The sequence below is a fragment of the Miscanthus floridulus genome, chromosome 1, assembly GCF_019320115.1.
Source record: "Miscanthus floridulus cultivar M001 chromosome 1, ASM1932011v1, whole genome shotgun sequence".
Classification (NCBI taxonomy): Eukaryota; Viridiplantae; Streptophyta; class Magnoliopsida; order Poales; family Poaceae; genus Miscanthus; species Miscanthus floridulus.
The window spans coordinates 203,566,280-203,587,546 of record NC_089580.1 but is presented as its reverse complement, the minus strand read 5'-3'; the positions used below and the strand labels follow the sequence as shown (position 1 = coordinate 203,587,546).

The following is a 21,267-nucleotide window of genomic DNA, read 5'->3' as shown; positions in this document are numbered from 1 at the left end:
GCGCCTGGGCCCGGCAGGTAACAAATGCCCCAGACCAAGGGCAGTTGGACCCGTACCGCACGCGCCCCGTGCTGCCTGCCTCTGCTTGCGTAGGGCGTCCTTCCTAGGCCGCGCAGCCGCAGCAGAGGCCCGCGCCGCCCTAGGCCCGATCCCGACCCACCCTAGGCCCGGTCCACCGCACCACACCCTGGCCCCCTTCGTCCATGCCCCGCACGTCAGTGGGAGACCGACCGCTGCCGTGCGCCGGGCGCAGCGTGGTTCCCGTCTCCGCCCTCCTCTTCCTCGCCTCGAAGCCCCTCCTCTCCCCGCAGAGGCCAGAGCCCCACCCGCTTCGTCGAGTCCCCCTCGGCTGGCCTCCCTCAAATCAAATCATCAGAGCAAGCTGGGACGAGCAGGCGAGGGACGGCAGGGAGAAGGCAATCAGAGCTGGGAAGGACAGATAGAGAGAGAGAGAGTGAAGAGAAAGAGTAGCGTTGATACACCGTCGAATCTAACCGAATCGAATCGAGCCCCTTCTCCGCCCCACCCCCATATCGGAATCGGAACCCCGCATCGCCATCGCCACCCCTTTCCACTCTCCACTACCTTCCACCTCGCCCCGCCCCCTGCGCTTGCGTGATTCGTACGGTTTATCACCGCCTCTTTCTCTTCCACTCTCTCTCCGTGGTTGGGTTCGGTTCGGTCCCGGTCCGCCCGCCGCCGCCGCCGCGGCGCCCACAAGTAGTAGCGACATTCGTCTTCGCCTCCTCTCTGATTCTTATTCTGATTCCCCTGTGTTCTCCTCTGCTGGTTGATTAGTGGAGGCGTTGTTGTGGCCTGTAACTTGTCGGCGTGGCTGCTGTTGCTGCTGCAGAGCGAGATGGTGGGAGGGCCAGGAGGCGGCGATGCCGGCGGCGAGCACGCGGCGGCGGCGTACTGGTACGACGCGTGCGAGGACGGCGCCTCCCTGCTCTGCGGCATCGACTTCACCGCGTCCGCCGACTTCGACCCGGGCCTCATGCCGGCCATGGACTGCGGCGCCGACGACGGCTTCATCGCCGAGATCGACCAGATACTCGAGAGCATCAACGCCGAGGCCGCCCCCGCGCCGCTGCCGCCGCCTCCTGCGCCTGCTCCTGCACCAGAGCCAGCGCCCGTGGCTCCGCTGCAGCCGCAGCCGCAGTTGCAGGAGGTGGCTGCGACCGTGGCCCACAATGCGGTGGCGGTGTCCGACGTGCTGCAGAGGACCCAGGCCGTGGAGGCGAGGAAGGAGCCCAGGAGGGAGTCCCCGGCCGCTGCGGCCAATGGCAGCGCGGAGTGCAGGGACGGCAAGCGCCAGCGTCTTGTTGCGGGTGGTACCGGGGGACCGCGCCACGACTGGCGGCGGCGTCCGATGTTGCCGCCGCCGCCGCTGGCGCCTCCATCCCGTGGGTGGGAGGACAGGCGCGGAAGGCGGGACTACGAGAGGCCTCGTAAGCGCGACCGCGACGGTCACTACGGCCATGATCACCACCGACGCGACGCTCGGGGTTTCTGGGAGCGTGACCGCGGCGGCAAGATGGTGTTCCGCCATGGCATGTGGGAGGCTGAGGCGGACCGCCAGGGAAAGCGTGCCAGGACGCAGGATGGATGCCCTGCCGCGGAGAATAAGGCAGGGGTGGATCGGGCGGGGAACGAGAAGCCTGTCACCGAGGAGAAGGCGAGGCAGTACCAGCTCGAGGTGCTTGAGCAAGCAAAGAGCAGGAACACTATCGCTTTCCTTGAGACTGGTGCGGGGAAGACTCTCATAGCTGTGTTGCTCATCAAAAGCATCTGTGACAAAATGCTCAAGGAGAACAAGAAGATGCTTGCTGTTTTCTTGGTGCCTAAGGTGCCTCTTGTGTATCAGGTACAGACACAAGAGTGAGCCTTCAGACATTCAGGTCGCAAATGTTCTTGATATACAATTATATTTTCTTGGTGGAATTGCAGCAAGCTGAAGTAATACGAGAGAGGACTGGCTTTCGGGTTGGGCACTACTGCGGCGAGATGGGGCAGGATTTCTGGGATTCTAGAAAGTGGCAGCGTGAGTTTGAGTCAAAACAGGTAAATTCCTTTGTGTGTCCGTACTTTTAATTCCAAACTATTTTCAGATACAATGCCCCATGGCCAAGCTCTGATCAAACCTTTGCTTAGGTCACTTGAGTTAGGAAACTATAGTGTTTTACTAAGTTTTCGAGTTAACTGGTTAGTAGCGGAGACACTTGCTGACTTGCATTAAGTCTCATTGTTTCTTTGCAGATTATTAATTTCTAAAAAAAGTCTCGCTCTAGATGTAATTTTCTCACCTACTATGCCATTAAATTTCATTGTTTCTTTGCAGAATATTAGTTTCTAATTTTTTTTGCTGTAGATGTAATTTTCGTACCTGCTATGTCACTGGCAATTACTGCATTTTGTCTCCTCAGAATAATTCCTTTATATGTTTGAGTATATTAGTGCACTTGTTACCTAAGAAAACTAATTATGTTTTACTAGTCCATCTGATAATAGTCTGTACTCACTGATTCAATGTGGTGGCCTAAATCTTACCAGCTGTTTTTTCATTTTCTTGTCTGTATTTGTCCTTGAGATATAAGGTGGATTTCTTGATAATCATCAAGATTGTATAGATGTAATTGTACCAGTTACTGCACAGATAATGTCCTTGTGCTTTGCTTCATACTACGAGAGCTCGTAGACAATATTGTTAATCTGATATGAAAAGGCTACAGATAGATGGATTAGCAGAGAGACCCCAGATAACCACCCTTCCTCGGTGACTATCTTAGGATCTTCTTGCTTGACTTTAACTGATACATGATGGCCCCCTTTAATAGAGACAACTTACTTGACCCCTAAGTAATATCCTAACCGAATCAATCTATCTTATCTCTCCTCACAAACCAAATCAATCTAATCTAATCAGCCCTGGCACTGTTCACACACTACAGTACCGCGTGGGCACTGGGGCCGGCTCCACTTGCCATAACATAATCCAAGTCACCCCAACCCCTCCTTTGTCCATCTTCCTGCCCTAGCCGATGCCCCTACAGGGCTTCCTGCAGTAAGGCTGGTGGTCATGTCCTCCACCTCCATTATTCCAAATCTGTTTAACTGGAACTCTCATGGTTCTGGAATGCAATATGTTTAACTCATCTGTATCCTATATATTCTTTCTTGCACCTAGCTTGTTCTAACATGGTTTATATGGACAAGTTGAAGTTTCTTGACTTGCTGGAGCCGGTAAGTGATAAAAAAACTTCTTAGAAGATTGGGCCTTGGATAAGAAGGTATCCTATTTGCTTCCAATTGTATTGTTAATCAGGAGGGATCCTTGCCACAATAATTATGTTTTGGCTAAAATTCCAGGTTTTTTAGAACTTTTGCCATTTTTTCTCAACTTGCGGATTTAAGAGGATTGTGTGTGTGTGTTTGTGGTGGTGGGTGGGGGGGGAGGGGGATCCTTCTTGCTTATTTTAAGGATCATGGTGGATGTGTTTGCCTTGAAAGTCAACTAAGCACCTTTAGTCTCACCATTTGCTTACATGTAATAAGATAACATGTGTAGCAAGTAAATCATCCTTTTTCGTGTATTGCTTCAGTAGGATGTTTGTTGTGTCTGTTACTTATTCATGTCTCACGCAGGTACTTGTTATGACAGCTCAAATTTTGTTGAACATCCTTAGGCACAGTATTATTAAAATGGATGCCATACATCTTTTGATTTTAGATGAGTGCCATCATGCAGTGAAAAAGCACCCATATTCTCTAGTGATGTCAGAATTCTATCACACCACTCCAAAGGACAAGAGGCCAGCTGTGTTTGGCATGACTGCTTCACCTGTTAACTTGAAGGGTATGTCTCTCCTTAGTGTATCCTTGTTATTCCATGTACATTTTTCTTTGGCAGATCCTGTCTCATATTTAGATTTACTGCTCCTTTGCCTTCTATTATATGTATGTTTTTCTGATGCTTAGTACTACTATCTGGATAGGAGTGACTAGCCAAGAAGATTGTGCTATCAAGATACGAAATCTTGAGAGTAAACTGGATTGTGTAGTCTGTACGATCAAAGATCGGAAAGAGCTAGAGAAACATGTTCCCATGCCTTTGGAAGTCATTGTCTACTATGACAAAGCAGCCACTCTTTTGTCTTTCCATGAACAAATCAAACAAATGGAGGCTGCAGTTGAAGAAGCTGCACTTTCTAGTTCTAAGAGAACTAAATGGCAGTTCATGGGAGCTAGAGATGCAGGGTCTAGAGATGAGCTACGCCTTGTCTATGGTGTTTCTGAACGTACAGAAAGTGATGGTGCGGTTAATTTAATTCAGAAGTTGAGAGCTATAAACTATGCTCTGGGTGAACTAGGACAGTGGTGTGCTTACAAGGTACTGCTTCACATTTAACAGTGAACTAGTGTATTGCTGGCTGTCTTGTGTTTCTAACTGCTATATCTGCTTAATTTCAGGTTGCACAGTCATTCTTGACAGCACTACAGAACGATGAAAGGGCCAACTACCAGGTTGATGTTAAGTTTCAAGAGTCATACTTGAAAAAAGTAGTTGATTTGTTACACTGCCAGTTGACTGAAGGGGCTGCAATGAAAAGTGATAGCAATGATGTTGAAATGCATAATTCTGAAAACCCCAAGCCAAATGAACTTGAGGAGGGAGAGCTACCTGACAGTCATGGTATTAATAGTCTTTCTTTCTCTTGCAAAATGTGTTCTGTGGCCACCTTTTTCTTTTTAACCTTCCCCAATGAATTTCCCTTTTTCCTTCATTCTACAATTAGCACCTATTTTGTTTTTTCTTTGTCCTTTATTATACCTGAGGGTATACAATTAGCAGCTATTTTGTTTATTTTTTGTCCTTTGTTATACCTGAGGGTATCTCAGCCTCACTTTTAACGCTGTATGCTGTTATTTCCCACTAGCTGTTTCTGTAGGTGAACATGTAGATGAAGTCATTGGTGCCGCAGTGGCCGATGGAAAAGTTACTCCAAGGGTGCAAGCTTTGATAAAAATACTTCTCAAGTATCAGCACACTGAGGATTTTCGTGCTATCATATTTGTAGAGCGAGTGGTTACAGCATTAGTCCTTCCTAAGGTAGGGAGTAGGGACTATGTTTTCCACATCTTAAGATCAATTACTTCTGAACCTTTTATGAATTCTCTGACCTGTTTCCCTTTCATGACCGCTTAGGTCTTTGCAGAACTTCCATCGTTGGGCTTTATACGGTGTGCAAGTTTGATAGGTCATAACAATAACCAGGAGATGCGGTCATGCCAAATGCAGGATACAATCGCAAAATTTCGTGATGGCCATGTATGTTTCTATTCATGACATGATTTAACATATTGTTTGATGTGGCACACCCACCTTTTGTGAGTTTAGCTATGTTGCTAGCTAGGCTTAACGATCTGCATTCAGTGATTCTGTGCAGTCTGCTAAATTTCATGATGTCCAAGTATGTTTCTACTCATGACAGAATTCTACATTCATATTTTTCGTTCCAAGTACATATCTGTTGTAAGTTTAAAACTATGTTTAACTGTGTGCTGTGCATATGTACATATCTACGTTTAAAAATAGATATGTCCAAGTACATATCTGTTGTACTTTAGGGGTATATATATTGGAGATGATTTGTCTCATACACCAGTTATAAAAAACCCTCTGTTATGGGTTTGCAGGTTACACTGTTAGTTGCAACTAGTGTCGCAGAGGAAGGACTTGATATTCGGCAGTGCAATGTTGTCATTCGCTTTGACCTTGCAAAGACTGTTTTGGCCTACATTCAGTCTCGGGGTCGTGCTAGAAAGCCTGGATCTGACTACATATTGATGCTTGAAAGGTAATTATGTGTCACCAAAACTGTTGATACCATTAAAATATGCTCCGTGAATCCATCGACTTATATAAATTAATTGTGCCAGAGGAAATTTGTCTCATGAAACTTTCTTGAGAAATGCTCGGAATAGTGAAGAGACATTGAGAAAAGAAGCTATTGAGAGAACTGATCTCAGTCATCTTGATGGCACTTCTATGCTAAGCCCTGTTGATACATCACCTGATTCTATGTACCAGGTTGAATCAACAGGTGCTGTTGTCAGTCTGAACTCTGCAGTTGGACTCATACATTTCTACTGCTCACAGCTGCCGAGTGACAGGTACATAACTTCTTGGGATTTGTTTGGTATACTAGCTCAATTGATTTTTGAAATCGCAGGCTCATCAGTAGTTTCCTACTTCCAGATACTCTATTCTTCGACCGGAATTTATTATGCAAAAGCATGAGAAGGAATATTCTTGCAAACTTCAACTCCCTTGTAATGCTCCATTCGAGAAGCTTGAAGGTCCTATATGCAGTTCAATACGCCTGGCACAACAAGTAATGACAGTTCACTGGAACACATTATTATTCAGTTTTTTCTGTACATTTTATCCATTAGTTTGAACCGTGCCTGGTTCTTTTTGTGCAGGCTGTTTGTTTATCTGCTTGTAAGAAGCTGCATGAGATGGGTGCCTTCACAGATATGCTTTTACCTGACAGAGGAAGTGGGGAAGGAGAAAAGACTGAACAAAATGATGAAGGTGATCCACTGCCTGGAACAGCACGCCATAGAGAGTTCTTTCCTGAAGGGGTTGCTGAAATTCTGCGGGTTAGTGTTTCCTTTCTCACATTACCTGAGCTTGAACTTAACTTAGTCTTAATGGTCCTTTGCGAATTGCGATCTGCTGGTACTTTTGGTTTCTAATTAGTTTCATTTCACTGAACTTTGTTTTCAACAGGGAGAATGGATTTTATCTGGAAGAGATGGTTACCAAAGTTCACAGTTTATTAAGTTATATTTGTATTCTGTGAACTGTGTAAACATTGGGACTTCAAAGGACCCTTTTGTTACACAACTTTCAAATTTTGCTCTTATTTTTGGCAATGAGCTGGATGCAGAGGTAATTTTTTTCCCCTGGTGATAGTACGCAACTTGAGAAATGAAGGTTTAAAAGTCTATAATGTTTCGATATTTTAGGTTTTATCGACGACGATGGATCTCTTTGTTGCTAGGACAATAATAACAAAGGCATCTCTCGTATTCCGTGGATCAATTGAAATTACTGAAAGTCAGGTTGATTTTCTTTGCAATGAGGCATCAAAGTTCATTTCCATATTTTTACATTAATGTTGCTAATCATGCTCATGTTCTTCCAGCTGATCCTGCTGAAGAGCTTTCATGTTAGGCTCATGAGCATAGTACTTGACGTTGACGTTGATCCCTCAACAACTCCATGGGATCCAGCAAAAGCATACCTCTTTGTTCCTGTGGGAGCTGAGAAATGTATGGATCTTTTAAGAGAGATAGATTGGACTCTAGTTAACAGCATTGTGAACTCTGATGCCTGGAACAACCCTCTTCAGAGGGCACGCCCAGATGTCTATCTTGGCACGAATGAAAGGACACTTGGCGGAGATAGGAGGGAATATGGGTTCGGGAAGTTGCGTCATGGAACTGCATTTGGACAGAAAGCCCACCCTACGTATGGTATTAGAGGAGCCATCGCTGAATTTGATGTTATCAAAGCATCTGGATTAGTTCCTGGTCGTGGCCGGGGACATTTTAATGATTATCAAAACCAAGGCAAGTTGTTCACGGCAGATTCATGTTGGAATGCTAAAGATCTTGCTGGAATGGTTGTAACTGCCGCCCACTCAGGAAAAAGGTTCTATGTGGACAGTATTGCTACAACATGAATGCAGAAAATTCGTTCCCTAGGAAAGAGGGCTATCTGGGTCCCTTGGAGTACAGCTCGTTTGCTGATTACTACAAGCAGAAGTAAGATAAGTTTTGAATGCTGAAAGCAAAAGGAGTTCTCTCTTAGCTCTGGCTGTTTTTGCTTTCCCTTTTTGGCAAAGTAGCTTTATCGCAGCATATCATGATCCTTCTTGTTTTTCCTCTCAGGTATGGTGTGGAGTTAATTTATAAGAAACAACCTCTTATACGGGCACGTGGTGTTTCATACTGCAAAAATCTACTTTCTCCTAGATTTGAGCATTCTGAAGGTAAAAGCTATGCATTTCTTTTGTGAGATTTCATTTAGATTTTTTTTGTTTGCCTTAATATTTTACTATTCATTGATGTTTTTGTCTTTCAAGCCCATCCAAGACTTCCCATTCAGCCCTATATTAATTTAATAAAGAAATACAAACTTAGTGCTTAATTTACTTGCAAATGGGAAAGTGTTTGTATAATGGATTTGCATTACTATTGTTTTGCAGCTGGCAATGGAGAGTTCTCAGAGAATCTTGACAAAACATACTATGTATATTTACCACCCGAATTGTGCCTTGTGCATCCTCTTCCTGGATCACTTGTTCGTGGAGCTCAGAGGTTACCCTCAATAATGAGAAGGGTGGAGAGCATGCTTCTTGCAATTCAACTGAAGGACATAATTGGTTATTCAGTTCCTGCAAATAAGGTACACCTGCAGCTCTCAAGCCTACATGTTTTCCCTTTCTAATGTCCCCTGGTAGAATTTACCGGTTAATGGAACCCTTAAATTTGTCCTTTCTATATTACACCACTGTCTTCTATGGAGATGTCAAAGACTACATGCAAACTAAGTGGAGCACGCAATGACACCTCTAGGCCTTCATTGTGGCTCCTAGCCTTGGTGGATCGTGTCTGTTAACAAGAAAAAAATGTTAAACAAACCAATACTAATGCTAGTTTTGTACATGATAATAGGCAGGGTAAATTTAAGGGTCTATTCTTCTGAAAAGATCATGCTTGTTTGCCTTATGAAAAAAATGTGGAAATACCATAAACCCGTTATCTATTCACCTAGATTCATCATGCAATAGCTAAATGTTATTCTCAAATAAACTTGAAATTCTGCACATCGATTAATAGTTTTTTGTTTCGCTTAGTTGAGAGTGTGATGTTGGAATGTGTGGCCTTAGGGGCCCAGGTCTACGGGCCTTTTGTATAAACTCTCTTTTCCATCTTAATCGAGAGGCAGAGCTCCTGCCAGTTTTTTTTTTTTTTTTTTTTTTTAGATTAATAGCTTTTTGTTTGTGGTTCACAGATATTAGAAGCCTTGACTGCTGCGTCATGCCAGGAGACATTCTGCTATGAAAGAGCAGAGCTGCTGGGTGATGCATACTTGAAATGGGTTGTGAGTAGATTCCTTTTCCTAAAATATCCTCAAAAGCACGAGGGACAGCTCACAAGGATGCGGCAGCAGATGGTTAGCAACATGATCCTGTATCAATATGCTCTGGATAAAAACCTCCAATCTTATATCCAAGCAGATCGGTTTGCTCCATCAAGATGGGCAGCTCCAGGAGTGTTACCTGTATTTGATGAAGAAACAAGAGATTCTGAACCATCCATCTTTGATGAGGAATTTACTCCTAGCAGTGAGTTACAAAAGAACTCGTATGATGACTATGGAGATAGCATGCAAGAAGACGGTGAAATTGAGGGAGATTCTAGCTGCTATCGTGTTCTATCAAGCAAAACATTAGCAGATGTTGTGGAAGCACTTATTGGTGTCTATTATGTAGCTGGAGGGAAAATTGCTGCAAACCATCTGATGAAATGGATCGGTATTAATGCACAGTTGGATCCTCAAGAGATCCCTTCTTCAAAGCCATATAACATACCTGAGAGCATAATGAAAAGCATCAATTTTGACACATTAGAGGGTGCATTGGGTATCAAGTTTCAGAATAAAGGCTTACTTGTTGAAGCTATAACGCATGCATCAAGACCATCATCAGGTGTTTCCTGTTACCAGCGCTTGGAATTTGTTGGTGATGCTGTATTGGATCATCTCATTACGAAGCACTTATTTTTTACTTATACCGACCTACCTCCGGGCCGCTTGACTGACTTGAGAGCTGCAGCTGTTAATAATGAGAACTTTGCAAGGGTTGCAGTTAAGCATAAGCTGCATGTACATCTTCGCCATGGATCATCTGCATTGGAGACACAGGTGGGCCATTCTTAATGTTCAGTAGTGAACTGGCCATTCTTAATGTTCAGTAGTGAACTTCCTTTTACTCCCTCCATTCCAAATTATAAGACGTCTTGGCTTTTCTAGATGCATAGCTTTTTATGCACTTAAAAATACATTATGTCTAGATGCATAGTAAAAGAAACGTGTCTAGAAAGGCCAAAACGTCCTATAATTTGGAATGGAGGGAGTATGTGTTACCTATATACAGTGGCGGACCCAGGATTTTTGCATAGGGTATGCGCCGCAAAAAAAATTCTTATACAATTCGGTAAAACCATATTATAATTCGGTAAAACGACGTCAAATCTTAATATAAATTGTTCAAATGAAATACAAATACTTTGAAATATAACAATAGGAGACTTACAATATTACTTGTTTATCCGCCGCTTTCTCAATGACATGAATGTCTCCATTATATCATCTTCATTAACTTGGAAGAAAATATTCGGCTCAATAAATGTGACTAGACAATCATCCAAAACAGTATCACCTATCTTATTTCTTGACTTTGTTTTCACTATAACCAATGCAGAAAATACACTTTCAACACTCGCAGTTGACACTGGTAAAAGCAATATCAATTTGAGAAACAAGTACACCATATCATACACTTTGTGCCTCTTTGTTTCAACAAGCTTAACTGAGAGATCAACAATGTTGTCTAGACCTTGGAAGCTAGCATCTTGTCGCATGTCATCAATATAATTATCAAGTTGCAATTCAAGTTTTAACAAATCATTGTTGGAGAAGTCCTTAGGATAAAATTCAGCCAATCTACGTACCTTCCGTGCATCAAAAGAAGCAAAGGAGTTGGAAGGACTGAAGGCTGACATACAAGAGAGTAGCTCCATATTGATCTCATCAAACCGATTATCAAGCTCTTGACTAATTTGATCAATGACACTAATGTATACTTCTCTTCGGAAATGGTCATCATTTGTTTGGTTTCGGGCACGAGCATACCGTGCTGATTTTCCATAAGGCACATAAGCACCATCCATAGCAGGAACTTCAACACCATGTTTAATACAAAAAGAAGTTCAATGAAGTTGCCTCTGTTGCTAGACTCTTCACTTTCATCATGTCCACGGAATGCCAATCCTTGATGCAAAAGAAACTTGATACATCTAAGTGAATATGTCAATCTTTTCTTGTAAAGACGAAGCTCCTCACTCCACTTGTCAATGTTATAATCAATTGCTACCTTGGGATTCATAAAACCAATGTACCTCTCTTGAGCTACTTTATGTGCCCTAGAACCAGAATGTTTGAGAAGTGCTGTGTTTCCTATATTCCAATTATTCCATCCATCAACAATAAAAGTTTTTGACCCACTGCCCTTCTTGAACAAGTAGCATATGAAGCAAAATGCAGAATCCTTCTTGACACTATATTCAAGCCACTCATAATTATACAAACATTGTATACTGAATCGACGAGGTACGCCTCCAATGTTTCGGTATGGAAAATCATGTATATAAGGTTTGCAAGCACCTTTAGTAATATATGCTCTACGGATTGCATCTTGATCATTAACAGGATAATCTTCAATGGACAACCTTTCACCTGGATCATATGGTAGGCGATTGATGTCATACGCCGACGGCTTTGATGCGGGCGGTGGCGGTGATGCTAGTGGGGCCGGCCTTCGATCGATTTGGAGCTGGGCCGGCCCAGCTGCACGCGCACGGGAGGGAATCCGCTCCGCGTGACCGCGTCAGTTGCGAATACGAAGGGCACCGGACGCCGGACGGCTTGTTTTTTTTTTAATTTTTTATTTGTATTATGTATGGTTGACGGGTGGCCCACAGGGTGGTCGGTGGACCACCTTGACCACCCACTAGGTCCGCCAATGCCTATATATGCTGTAATGTTTGAACTAGAGTTCTGTTATGTTGAAATTATTGCCACCTTTTGGAAGCAGTGCTGACTATTTTCCCTCTAACCTCTGAAGATTCGAGAGTTTGTGAAGGATGTCCAGGTGGAGCTTTCGAAACCAGGTTTCAATTCTTTTGGGCTTGGGGATTGTAAGGCTCCTAAGGTTCTTGGAGACATTTTTGAGTCTATTGCTGGCGCAATATTCCTGGATAGTGGGTGTGATACCTCTATAGTCTGGAAGGTAGTTTCTGTATCCTTTGGAATGAAATTCTGTTCATCTTCGTGTGGAAAATACTAAAGTTTCATTTTATTAATCCGTCATGTCAGGTTTTTCAGCCTCTGCTTGATCCAATGGTGACACCGGGCACCCTTCCAATGCACCCTGTAAGGGAGCTCCAAGAGCGCTGCCAGCAGCAAGCTGAAGGATTAGAATACAAAGCATCACGTACAGGCAATGTAGCTACAGTTGAAGTCTTTGTTGATGGCATACAGATTGGTGTAGCTCAGAACCCACAGAAGAAGATGGCACAAAAGTTGGCGGCTAGAAATGCACTTGTTGTCTTGAAAGAGAAGGAAACTGCAGCAAAGAAAGTTACCGAAAAGGATGGCGAGAAGAAAAACGGTTCTCAGTTCACTAGGCAGACCCTGAACGACATCTGCTTGAGAAGGCAATGGCCAATGCCACAGTACAGGTGTATAAACGAGGGTGGCCCTGCCCATGCCAAAAGATTTGTTTATGCGGTAAGGGTAAATACATCTGACCGTGGATGGACTGACGAGTGCATTGGAGAGCCAATGCCGAGTGTGAAAAAGGCCAAGGACTCTGCCGCTGTTCTTCTGCTCGAGCTGCTGAATCGAAATTACCGTGACAAGCCTGATGGCAAATAATCTTTGATGTCTTTGTGGTGGTAGTGGTAGATGTGGAAGCATTCAGTGCTTTTGAGTTTTGAGCAATGCAAATAATCTTTGTTGTTGTTCTTGGTGGCGGTAGTGGTGATACAGAGGCATTCAGCATTCTTATGCCCATTCAATGCCTTGCCCTTGCAAATAAAAACATAAGCAGAGCTGAGGAGTGAGATTAGAGGATTATTATTTTTGTCTGAGGTCACTGGTTACAACTAGGTATTTACTGGCGAGGCATTGAGGTGTAACAAATAGCAGTTGCAAATTGCAATAGAGGAAAGGATAGGTTGATATAGGATATTGGAGGCCTCTTATTCATCGATTGTAAGATGTTTACAGAACAGTGCATTGATCCAATAAATTTATGTTGATATATCTTATAGTGGTATATACTAACATCTTTCTCATTTCGTCCCGCTATGTATTCAGTGCTTAGATGCTTACAAACGTCTCACATTCTGTACATGTAGCAACAACATACACATGATCAAAGTGTCATTGCTTCGATGACATTTGAACAGAATGACCATGCTACACACGGTAAGCCAATTAAAATCTTTCGCGAGACTGGTCTAAAGAGATACAGAAATTAGAATCCAATTATAACACCTTAAAGATGACACTAGTCTGAAAACTGACATGATGCAACGTCCATATGTTGACCAAATGCAAGCAACTCATCTTATGCAAATCCCAAAAAATGAAGAGCGACGCTACAACGCTAGACGACGCGTATGCTTTGATTCCACCAGGCGTCGGTGTTCCTGACCAAGACGAAGCAGGCAGTATCAGGCCGTGAGCTCCATGATGGCACTGACGATGTCGCCGTCGTGCGCCTTGAGAGCCTTGACGGCCTTGGCGCGGGTGACGCTGGCCTGCGTCATGACGAGGTCGATGTCGCGGGGCTCTATCCCGGACTCGTCCACCACCTCCTCCTCGTCGGCCGGCGCAGCCGCCGCGGCGGCCACGTCCTGCTTGGCCATCACCTTGCTGAGGTCCTGCATCCTGAACTGCTGCGCGGCCTGCGCCTGCAGCTGGGAGCTCAGGTCCTCTATCTTGGCCTCACCGAATATCACGTACGTCTCCGACGTCGGGCTCTTGAAGACGTCGGGCTTTGACACCACGAACAGTATCTGAAGCAGATAGATAGATAGCCATGATAAGGCAAGTGTACGTGTCGCATTATTTGCATTGGCAAGAACATCTTGTTTGTATGCATGAACACCTTGTTTGTACGTGCGATGACAGTAATAACAAGAGCTAATTAAGAATTGCATGGTCATCTATCTTGTTTGTATACATGCATGGAGAAGAAAAAGTTAGTTGTGTTTCTCGTGGCATATATAGATACGTACGTTCTTGGCTCTTTTGATGGTTATCCTGGTGACGCCGGTGACGGGTTTCATTCCGAGCTTCATCATGGCCTTGCGGCTCTTCTTCTCGCTGCGGCTCTGCTTGGCGCCCTCGGTTGCGCCGGCGCCTAGCTCACCTACACGGCCAAATTAAGACACCGCAGCACAAATCAGTCCCCGTCTGGCACGTGCAATAAAACTATCTGCAGTTCTGCACTGCACTCTGCAGCATGAAGGGCAGGTAGCAGAAGGTAACAAACACACACGTTACGTTACCTTCGTCAGCTTCGTCATCGTCGTCGTCGTCGTCGTCATCGTCCTCATCCTCGTCCTCGCCTTCCTTGACGTCCTCGACGACGACCGGCGCCTCGTCCTCCTTCTGCTCCTCCTCCTCCGCCTTGGGCGCGGCCTCCTCGGTCTCCACGGGCGCCGGCGCCGGCGCCTCGCTGCCCTCCACCACCTCCGCCGCCGGAGATTGCTCGCTGACCATCCTTGCTGGGACGCGGCCGGGGTGAGCGGAGGAGGCTACGGTGGTGGTGGTGCAGCGACGCACGGGAACGGTGGCGGAGACTGAAGAGTGCTCCGGAGTCCGGATAAGGGGTGCGCCAAGACGGAGAGCGCGGCCGCAGGGCAGGGCCTTATCTATCCGTCGCAACCGTCACCCGCAGCCCGCAGGCTGCAACACCTGGGCTTTGTGTACCCGTGTTGGGCTTGGGCTCTTCCACCCCGTTCCCGTGTGGGCTTCGCGGACCCGAACGCGAACGCGGCCCGTCCGGGTGGGGTTCTAGTCGATGCTCCTCTGCACCCTACTTGTGGCGGGAGCTGGGAATCTCCGAATCTGAATTTCTGATTCTCACATCCCAATAACCGTTTCGTAACAATCCTACTTATAAGGTTGAACAATTTTGTTTCAGGATTGCATGCTGATGGACGCCAGGCTACATCCATCGTCGAGGTCGAATCAGACCGGAACTCTGGAACCGGGACCGGACACCTCTAGGAAACCTGAACCAACTCGTGCTCGTCGTAGCTACTTGCCCCTGAAAGACCGCGCAATGCCATGCGCCGTCGACGATCAGTTTCCTTGTCTCGCGCCGGACTGAGTAAATCAAGGAGCAAATTCGTCGCTGGAACTCGCCGGGATCTTTTGCCGCGTGAGCGTCGCAGCTGCATCTGCGTAGGGCCTAGGGCGGCGGCACACATGGCGCGTCCAGTTCTTCCGATCACAGCCCCGCGCGGAGGTGCAGCGCCATCGTCGTCGTCTTCCCCGGTGGACCAGTGGACGAAGCGGCTGCAGGAGGCCCAGACGCTGGTGGACGAGGTCGCTGAGCGGGTCGCCGAGAGGGAGCCGTCGCTGCCGCGCGAGCTGCACCGCCGCACCGCTGAGATCCGGCGTAAGGTCGCCATCCTCGGGACCAGGCTCGACATGCTCAAGGAGGACCTGTCTGATCTCCCCAAAAGGCAAATCATGTTAGTATAGAAAATTTTAAAATTCCCTCGTGTTCTGATCGATTGATTGACAAAACGAAGACATTTTTTTTCAAACTCAAAGAGAGAGAGAAGAAACTATAACATGATGACGGGTTTTCGTGCGTTGCAGAAGCTTGAAACAGTTGGACAAGCTAGCCGAGAAGCTCGCCGGTGTGACTTCCAAGGCGCAGGAGGTTGGCGGCCAGTTCACCATGAAGTACTCCTCGGACAGGTGAATTATTCTCTTTTTTTCTAAAAGATTTGCGTATTAGATTCCAAAAATTTTCACCTGAAAGTGTCGCATCGAATCTTGTGGCACATGTATGGAGTACTAAATGTAGACGAAAAAAAACTAATTACACAGTTGGGTGAGAAATCGCGAGACGAAACTTTCGAACCTAATTAGTCCATAATTAGACACTAATTGCCAAATACAAACGAAAGTGCTACAGTAGCCAAAACCAAAAAAATTCACCATCTAAACGCGCCCTAAGAAAAAGAGTTTAACCATACACACGACACGCTTCTAATAAGCGTCTCAGGAGGTCTTACAGTTGTGACTAGATCTTCCGAGCAAACTGTTTTGAACTTCGATATTATATAAAAGTAAACAACCGAACTAAGAGCAGCGCGGTAACCTACGAAGCTGGCGTCTCCTCTACTGGCCGCGCGACCCTGCTCCGTCGTCCGAGAAGAGTCTTCTACCCGTCCTAGCATTGGTCGTCGGGAACAACACGTCCAGTGCTTCCACTTTGCTCGATGTTAAGTTCCTTGCGAATAAGTCGTCGTATGCTCGCTTGGACACGGATGAGATTGGAGCTGCCGGCGGTGGAAAGCCCATCCTCTGGATGAGGAGCATCTCGTCCCGCTTGGAGGTCGGAATGTGCGCCAGCGGCTGAGCGGCAATCCATCTGCTCTGTTTTGACGGGGGTTGCCTTGTGGTTGCCACCTTCTACCTTGGTGGGCTGGCGATTAATGGCGACATTCGTTTGAGCTGCATCTCCTCAGTAAACCGTGCGAGACGCCGGGCAGCTTCGCGTGGTGTGGGCGTCGCGTCGCTGGGGGTGGTGCAACCATCTGCGACGCCGGGTGCTCCCGCTCGTGGTGGCGTGAGCTGTGGTGGCCCCTGCACTGGCGACATCAGAGACAAGTCTGTCGTTCACTGAGCAGCCGTCGTCGGGGAACATGTGTCCGCCACTGGTGCTTCAACCTCCTGCGGGGCTGTCGTAGCAGGCAGACACTCAGGTGTTGCTACTCTCATTGGTCGGCTCACGACGAGCGAGGCAGCAAGCTCCTCCAACATCGGGTCGAACGAGACGACCCATGCGGGAGGTCCCGCGCTCGCACACAACGCCAATGCCAGCGGATCTGGCTCAAGGAAGCAAAGTGTAGTAGCAGAAGAAGCGGCGTTGTCGACAAGCGTGCCCCTGCTAATGTCCCTCACCGGCTTACTCCGGCGTCGGCGGCGTCGGCGGCATCCGCGTCGGCAGGTGTTGTCGATGCCCTCCATGGCCCCATGCGCGGCCCCATCCAAGCTCGGTGGACCACCGTGTGGCGCCTGGGAGGCCGGAGGATCGCCACGGGCAGAGTGCCATGGCAGGTTGGCACCCGTCGTCGCTAACTTCGTAGACCTGTGCCGCTTGTAGTCCCTGGCGAGGTGGCGGTAGCCATGGCAGCACAGGCAACGTTGTGGCAACCGGCAAGTTGCTATGCGGTGCGAGTAGGAGAGACAATTAAAGCATCTGTCATGAAGCTCTGCGGGGATCCTCCGTGCCTGCGAGAGCTGCTTTTGGCGATGCTCAACCGAGGCAGTCACAGGTTGCGTCTCCTACCGTGGGAGGATCTCCAGCCACCCATCGGCGTTGGGGGCAGAGATCCTTCCACGGCGACCAAGGCGTTGGCGGGCAGGCATATGGCCATCCAATGGCCGAGCAGACAGGCCGTGCACCAGCTGGGGGCGCGGCCGGCTGCGTCTCCTCCGTCTTCGCCCAGGTCCCTGCCGTCTAGCGTCCACCACGTCACGGCCTCGAGTCATGATCGGACGAGTCTGGGCGCACGACGGGGACGCATCTACTGGCTTTGCCGGGCGACGAACGGCGCCGAGGTAGGTTGTAGGGTTGTTGTCGTTAGACTCGTCGCCGTCGTCGTTCGCCCATCGACGGCTCTTCGTGCGCCCACCAGAGAAGCGACCCGGGTGGAACGGGGACATGTCCGGTGAGAGAGGGGATGGGCTGTGGGATGCATGAGGCGCCAGCCGCCGGTAGGACGACATGCACGGCGCCGGGCTCGCTCCCCCACTCCCAATCAGAGGCGACGTATTGTCGTCAGGCGCGGCCAGCGCCTCGGCTGCTGTTGACCTAGGCGAGGTGGCCACAGCGGCGACAACCGGCACAAGCGACAATGGGGGTGGTGGATCGCTGGTGGAGGACCGCGCCAGCCGCCGTGGCGTGCCGCTGACCTCAGAGGACGTGGACCCAGACGAGGGCCACGTGGCTCGAGATGCGACCCCACATGGGCTTCCCAGCTCCGACGGCGGTCGCAGCTGCTGCTGCGGGCGGGGCGCCAAGGTGGCTTCCACAACCTTCTGCGCGATGTGGCCGTCGTCCTCCTGGCCACCGGTGATCGCGGTGGAGCCCGCCAGAGGAATGGAGGGGGCGGCGACCGCAGTAGGCTGAGGTGGGGGAGGGGACTCCGTGACGACCAGCTCCACGACGGCCGCTGCCGCCGTCGGCGGCGGGGAGGTACTAGGAGCGGAGAGAGGGGCGGAGGTGGCCGCCGTGGTGGTCTACACCGGTGCCGGCGCCGTCTCCGGCGAGGTCGGGGAGGGCCCGCATGGCTAGGAGATGGTGCCTCGCGGGGAGGGAGCGGTAGGGGATTGGGGAGTGGAGGGGGCGGCGGGGGAGGGGGAGCCGGCCGCGGCGGCCTGCGCCGGCGCCGGTGAGGTCAGGGAGGGAGGAGAATTGGCTTGGGGAGATGCGGTCCCTGCTGGAGCTCACGAGGCGAGAGGAGGAGGGGTGGGGGAGGGGAGGGGGCGGCGGGGGTGGCGCCGCCGCCAAGGGCTAGGGTTCGGTGGACATGTCTTGCCCTCAATCGTTTTTTTCAGCCACAGGTGAATTATTCTCCTAGTACATGTATATATATTATAGTACTACATCATGCATAATATTTGCAGCTTCTGATAATCTCGAGCAAATTCTTCCTCGTCCTGAACTGCAGGAATGACTTGTGTGGATCGAGCGAGAAGGGCGCAAAGATAGATGTAAACAGCATTGCCGACATGGACAACCATGAGATGGTCAAATTGCAGAGGAAGGTCATCAAAGGTAAGCCTCTGCATGGCTTCCGAATACTTGTAGATGTGATATATGTATGGTAAAGTGAGCGAGCCCCTTTGTTCATGGTTCAGAGCAAGATGCTGAACTGGATATCCTGGAAGAGACTGTTACCAGCACGAAGCACATTGCGCTAGCGATCAATGGGGAGATGGACCTGCAAACTAAGCTCATTGTAAGTGTCACTTTTTTTTTAATTACACAAGTACAGACGCAGACGCTCAACACACACGTCCACTCACCTCTGTGAACACGTACGCAAACCCTACCCTAGGAGCACCTCCAAAAGACTGTACCAACACATCTCGAGACTTTGAAGCTACCTTCCCTACTGTGGTCCCTGAAACAGAGCTGCAGCTAGTTTCTGCTTTCGGAGTTATATACTACCTGGTTCTGAATCACTTTCACTTGAACGTTGCAGGAAAACTTGGACGAGGGGGTTGAAGAAACAAGCAACAAGCTGCAGGTACATGTCTCATCGATCTCCCTAACAGTTTTTCACCCTTCCATGGACCAAAACTGAGCTGCTAAGCGGCTAAGCAGCTTCCTCCGAGCTTCAGATGAGCTTCTGATATGTTTGTTCTTGTCTGTGTATACCTGCAGCGTGCGCTGAAGAGGCTGAAAGCACTCAACACGCGAATGAGGAAAAGCAGTTCTTGTTGGGGCATTGTGTTGTCGGTCGTTGCCGTTGTAATCTGTGTTGCCATAATCTGGGCTCTGATAACGATCTAATACTACAACTACCAAAAGGCCTTGATAAGTTTCTGTAAGCATGGATTTTAAGAAGAACTGTACAGTACAATGACATTGCTGACTGACACATGTTGTCTATTTATGCAGTGGCGGATGCACGATGCGGGATAAGGGGGGGCTAAAACAATGGAGATGTTGATTTGCATGAAGATTTAATGGTGAAATCAAGCTTTTGCTACAGTGATTAGGCTTGAAATCAAGACATTAGGGGGGGCTGGAGCCCCCCCAGCCCCCCCTTTGGATCCGCCACTGTATTTATGTATTCCGGCTTGGTATATGTATGCGCATAACCGTTCCTTTTGTCCCTATTTTGCTTCTAGAGCGTCTTTTTTCCTTTTTTACGAAACAAATGTGTACGCACGGCTACGGCTGCGGCTTTGTCCCCTTATATTTTACTGTAGCTACAGCAACTGCGGCTGCAGCCGAACAGGCTTTTCCCCCTCACATTTTGTTGTCTATCACTCAATGAGTAGCAGTATAATGATGCCAAAAAAATGAGTAGCAGTATTTTTTCTACAACAAATCCAAACAATATTAACATATATACCTCATTTATTTTAAATTGCAAGTCATTTTGACTTTTCTAGATATAATATAGATGTTACTATGCACTTAGATATACTCCTATGTCTAAGTATATGTCTAAGTAAATATATACATAGTAAAAGTAATATATCTAGAAAAGACCAGGTTTAGAATTTGGAAAAGAGGAAGTAGAATTCCAGATAACCAGGTTTCATAAAAGAAAAGCCTAACTGGCTAACCAACTGATCTTGAGTGTCTTATAGTCTATACTATAAATGAGCGAATGAATTGAAAATAACTTTCACCCAAAAATTCCTTACCCGCTTAATATCTGGACCGTTTGTAAGGAAAATGGACCCTAGGCCCATTTACTTTGGATTTTGGTGTTTGATGACCAACACAATTAAATTGGACTAATGGATTTATAAGTAATTGTTTTGTAGTTCAATAGGATGCAAAACGTGACTTGGACAAAGATGACGTGATGATCCGATGATCAACACCTCAAGAAAGACATGTGAAGATGTATAGAAGACATACAAGGTCAAGCAAAGTCCAATCACGAAGATTGAAACCAAGCCGGACGCAAGATCGCGAAGAAACAAGCCCGGCAGAGGTGACCGGACGCGGCCCTATGAATGACCGGACACATCCGATCAGGTGCCAGGCAACAGCAGGCGTCGGCAGCTGTAACCGGACGCTGAGCGAAGAAGTGACCGGACGCACCGATGACACTGTTCATCGTCACGGTAGCGATTTTAGTGTGATCGGACGTAGCATACTGGACGACTGGACGCACGAAGTGCAGCGTCCGATCAAGTCCAGAGAGGTTCCAGAGCGGCGCCAGCGTGACCGAACGTGTCCGGTCGATGATGACCGGACTCTAAGCCGAGTCCGATCAACGCGCGCTCTCCAACGGTCGGGACGACCGGACGTGTCCGGTCAGGACGTGATCAGCGTCCAGTCAGTAGTAGAAAGCTGAGTTTTGTCCCCAATGACTACTTTCTCAGTGGGGCTTATAAATAGA

The 21,267-nt window shown here is 47.8% G+C and overlaps 2 protein-coding genes and 1 pseudogene across 3 annotated transcripts; 2 read left to right on the top strand and 1 right to left on the bottom strand.

Annotated features, from left to right (window-relative positions):
• The first annotated feature begins 243 nt into the window (after positions 1-243).
• On the top strand, positions 244-13,183 carry LOC136451030 (endoribonuclease Dicer homolog 1-like; annotated as a pseudogene).
• Positions 13,184-13,448: 265 nt separating this feature from the next.
• On the bottom strand, positions 13,449-14,781 carry LOC136451038 (nascent polypeptide-associated complex subunit alpha-like protein 1). Its single transcript, XM_066451776.1, has 3 exons — positions 14,437-14,781; positions 14,164-14,297; positions 13,449-13,941 (listed from the first exon to the last, which is right to left on the bottom strand). The coding sequence occupies exons 1-3, from the start codon at positions 14,648-14,650 to the stop codon at positions 13,597-13,599; spliced, it is 693 nt and encodes a 230-aa protein (XP_066307873.1). The 5' UTR covers positions 14,651-14,781; the 3' UTR covers positions 13,449-13,596.
• A 473-nt stretch (positions 14,782-15,254) lies between these two features.
• Positions 15,255-19,964, top strand: LOC136509851 (syntaxin-52-like). Of its 2 annotated transcripts, none has more exons than XM_066504441.1 (7): positions 15,255-15,630; positions 15,764-15,862; positions 18,847-18,953; positions 19,037-19,137; positions 19,384-19,428; positions 19,566-19,728; positions 19,803-19,964. In XM_066504441.1, the coding sequence occupies exons 1-6, from the start codon at positions 15,362-15,364 to the stop codon at positions 19,692-19,694; spliced, it is 750 nt and encodes a 249-aa protein (XP_066360538.1). In that variant the 5' UTR covers positions 15,255-15,361; the 3' UTR covers positions 19,695-19,728; positions 19,803-19,964. The 2 variants fall into 2 exon arrangements, with proteins under 2 accessions (XP_066360538.1, XP_066360532.1); XM_066504435.1 differs by having other exon boundaries at positions 15,761-15,862.
• Positions 19,965-21,267: the final 1,303 nt, after the last annotated feature.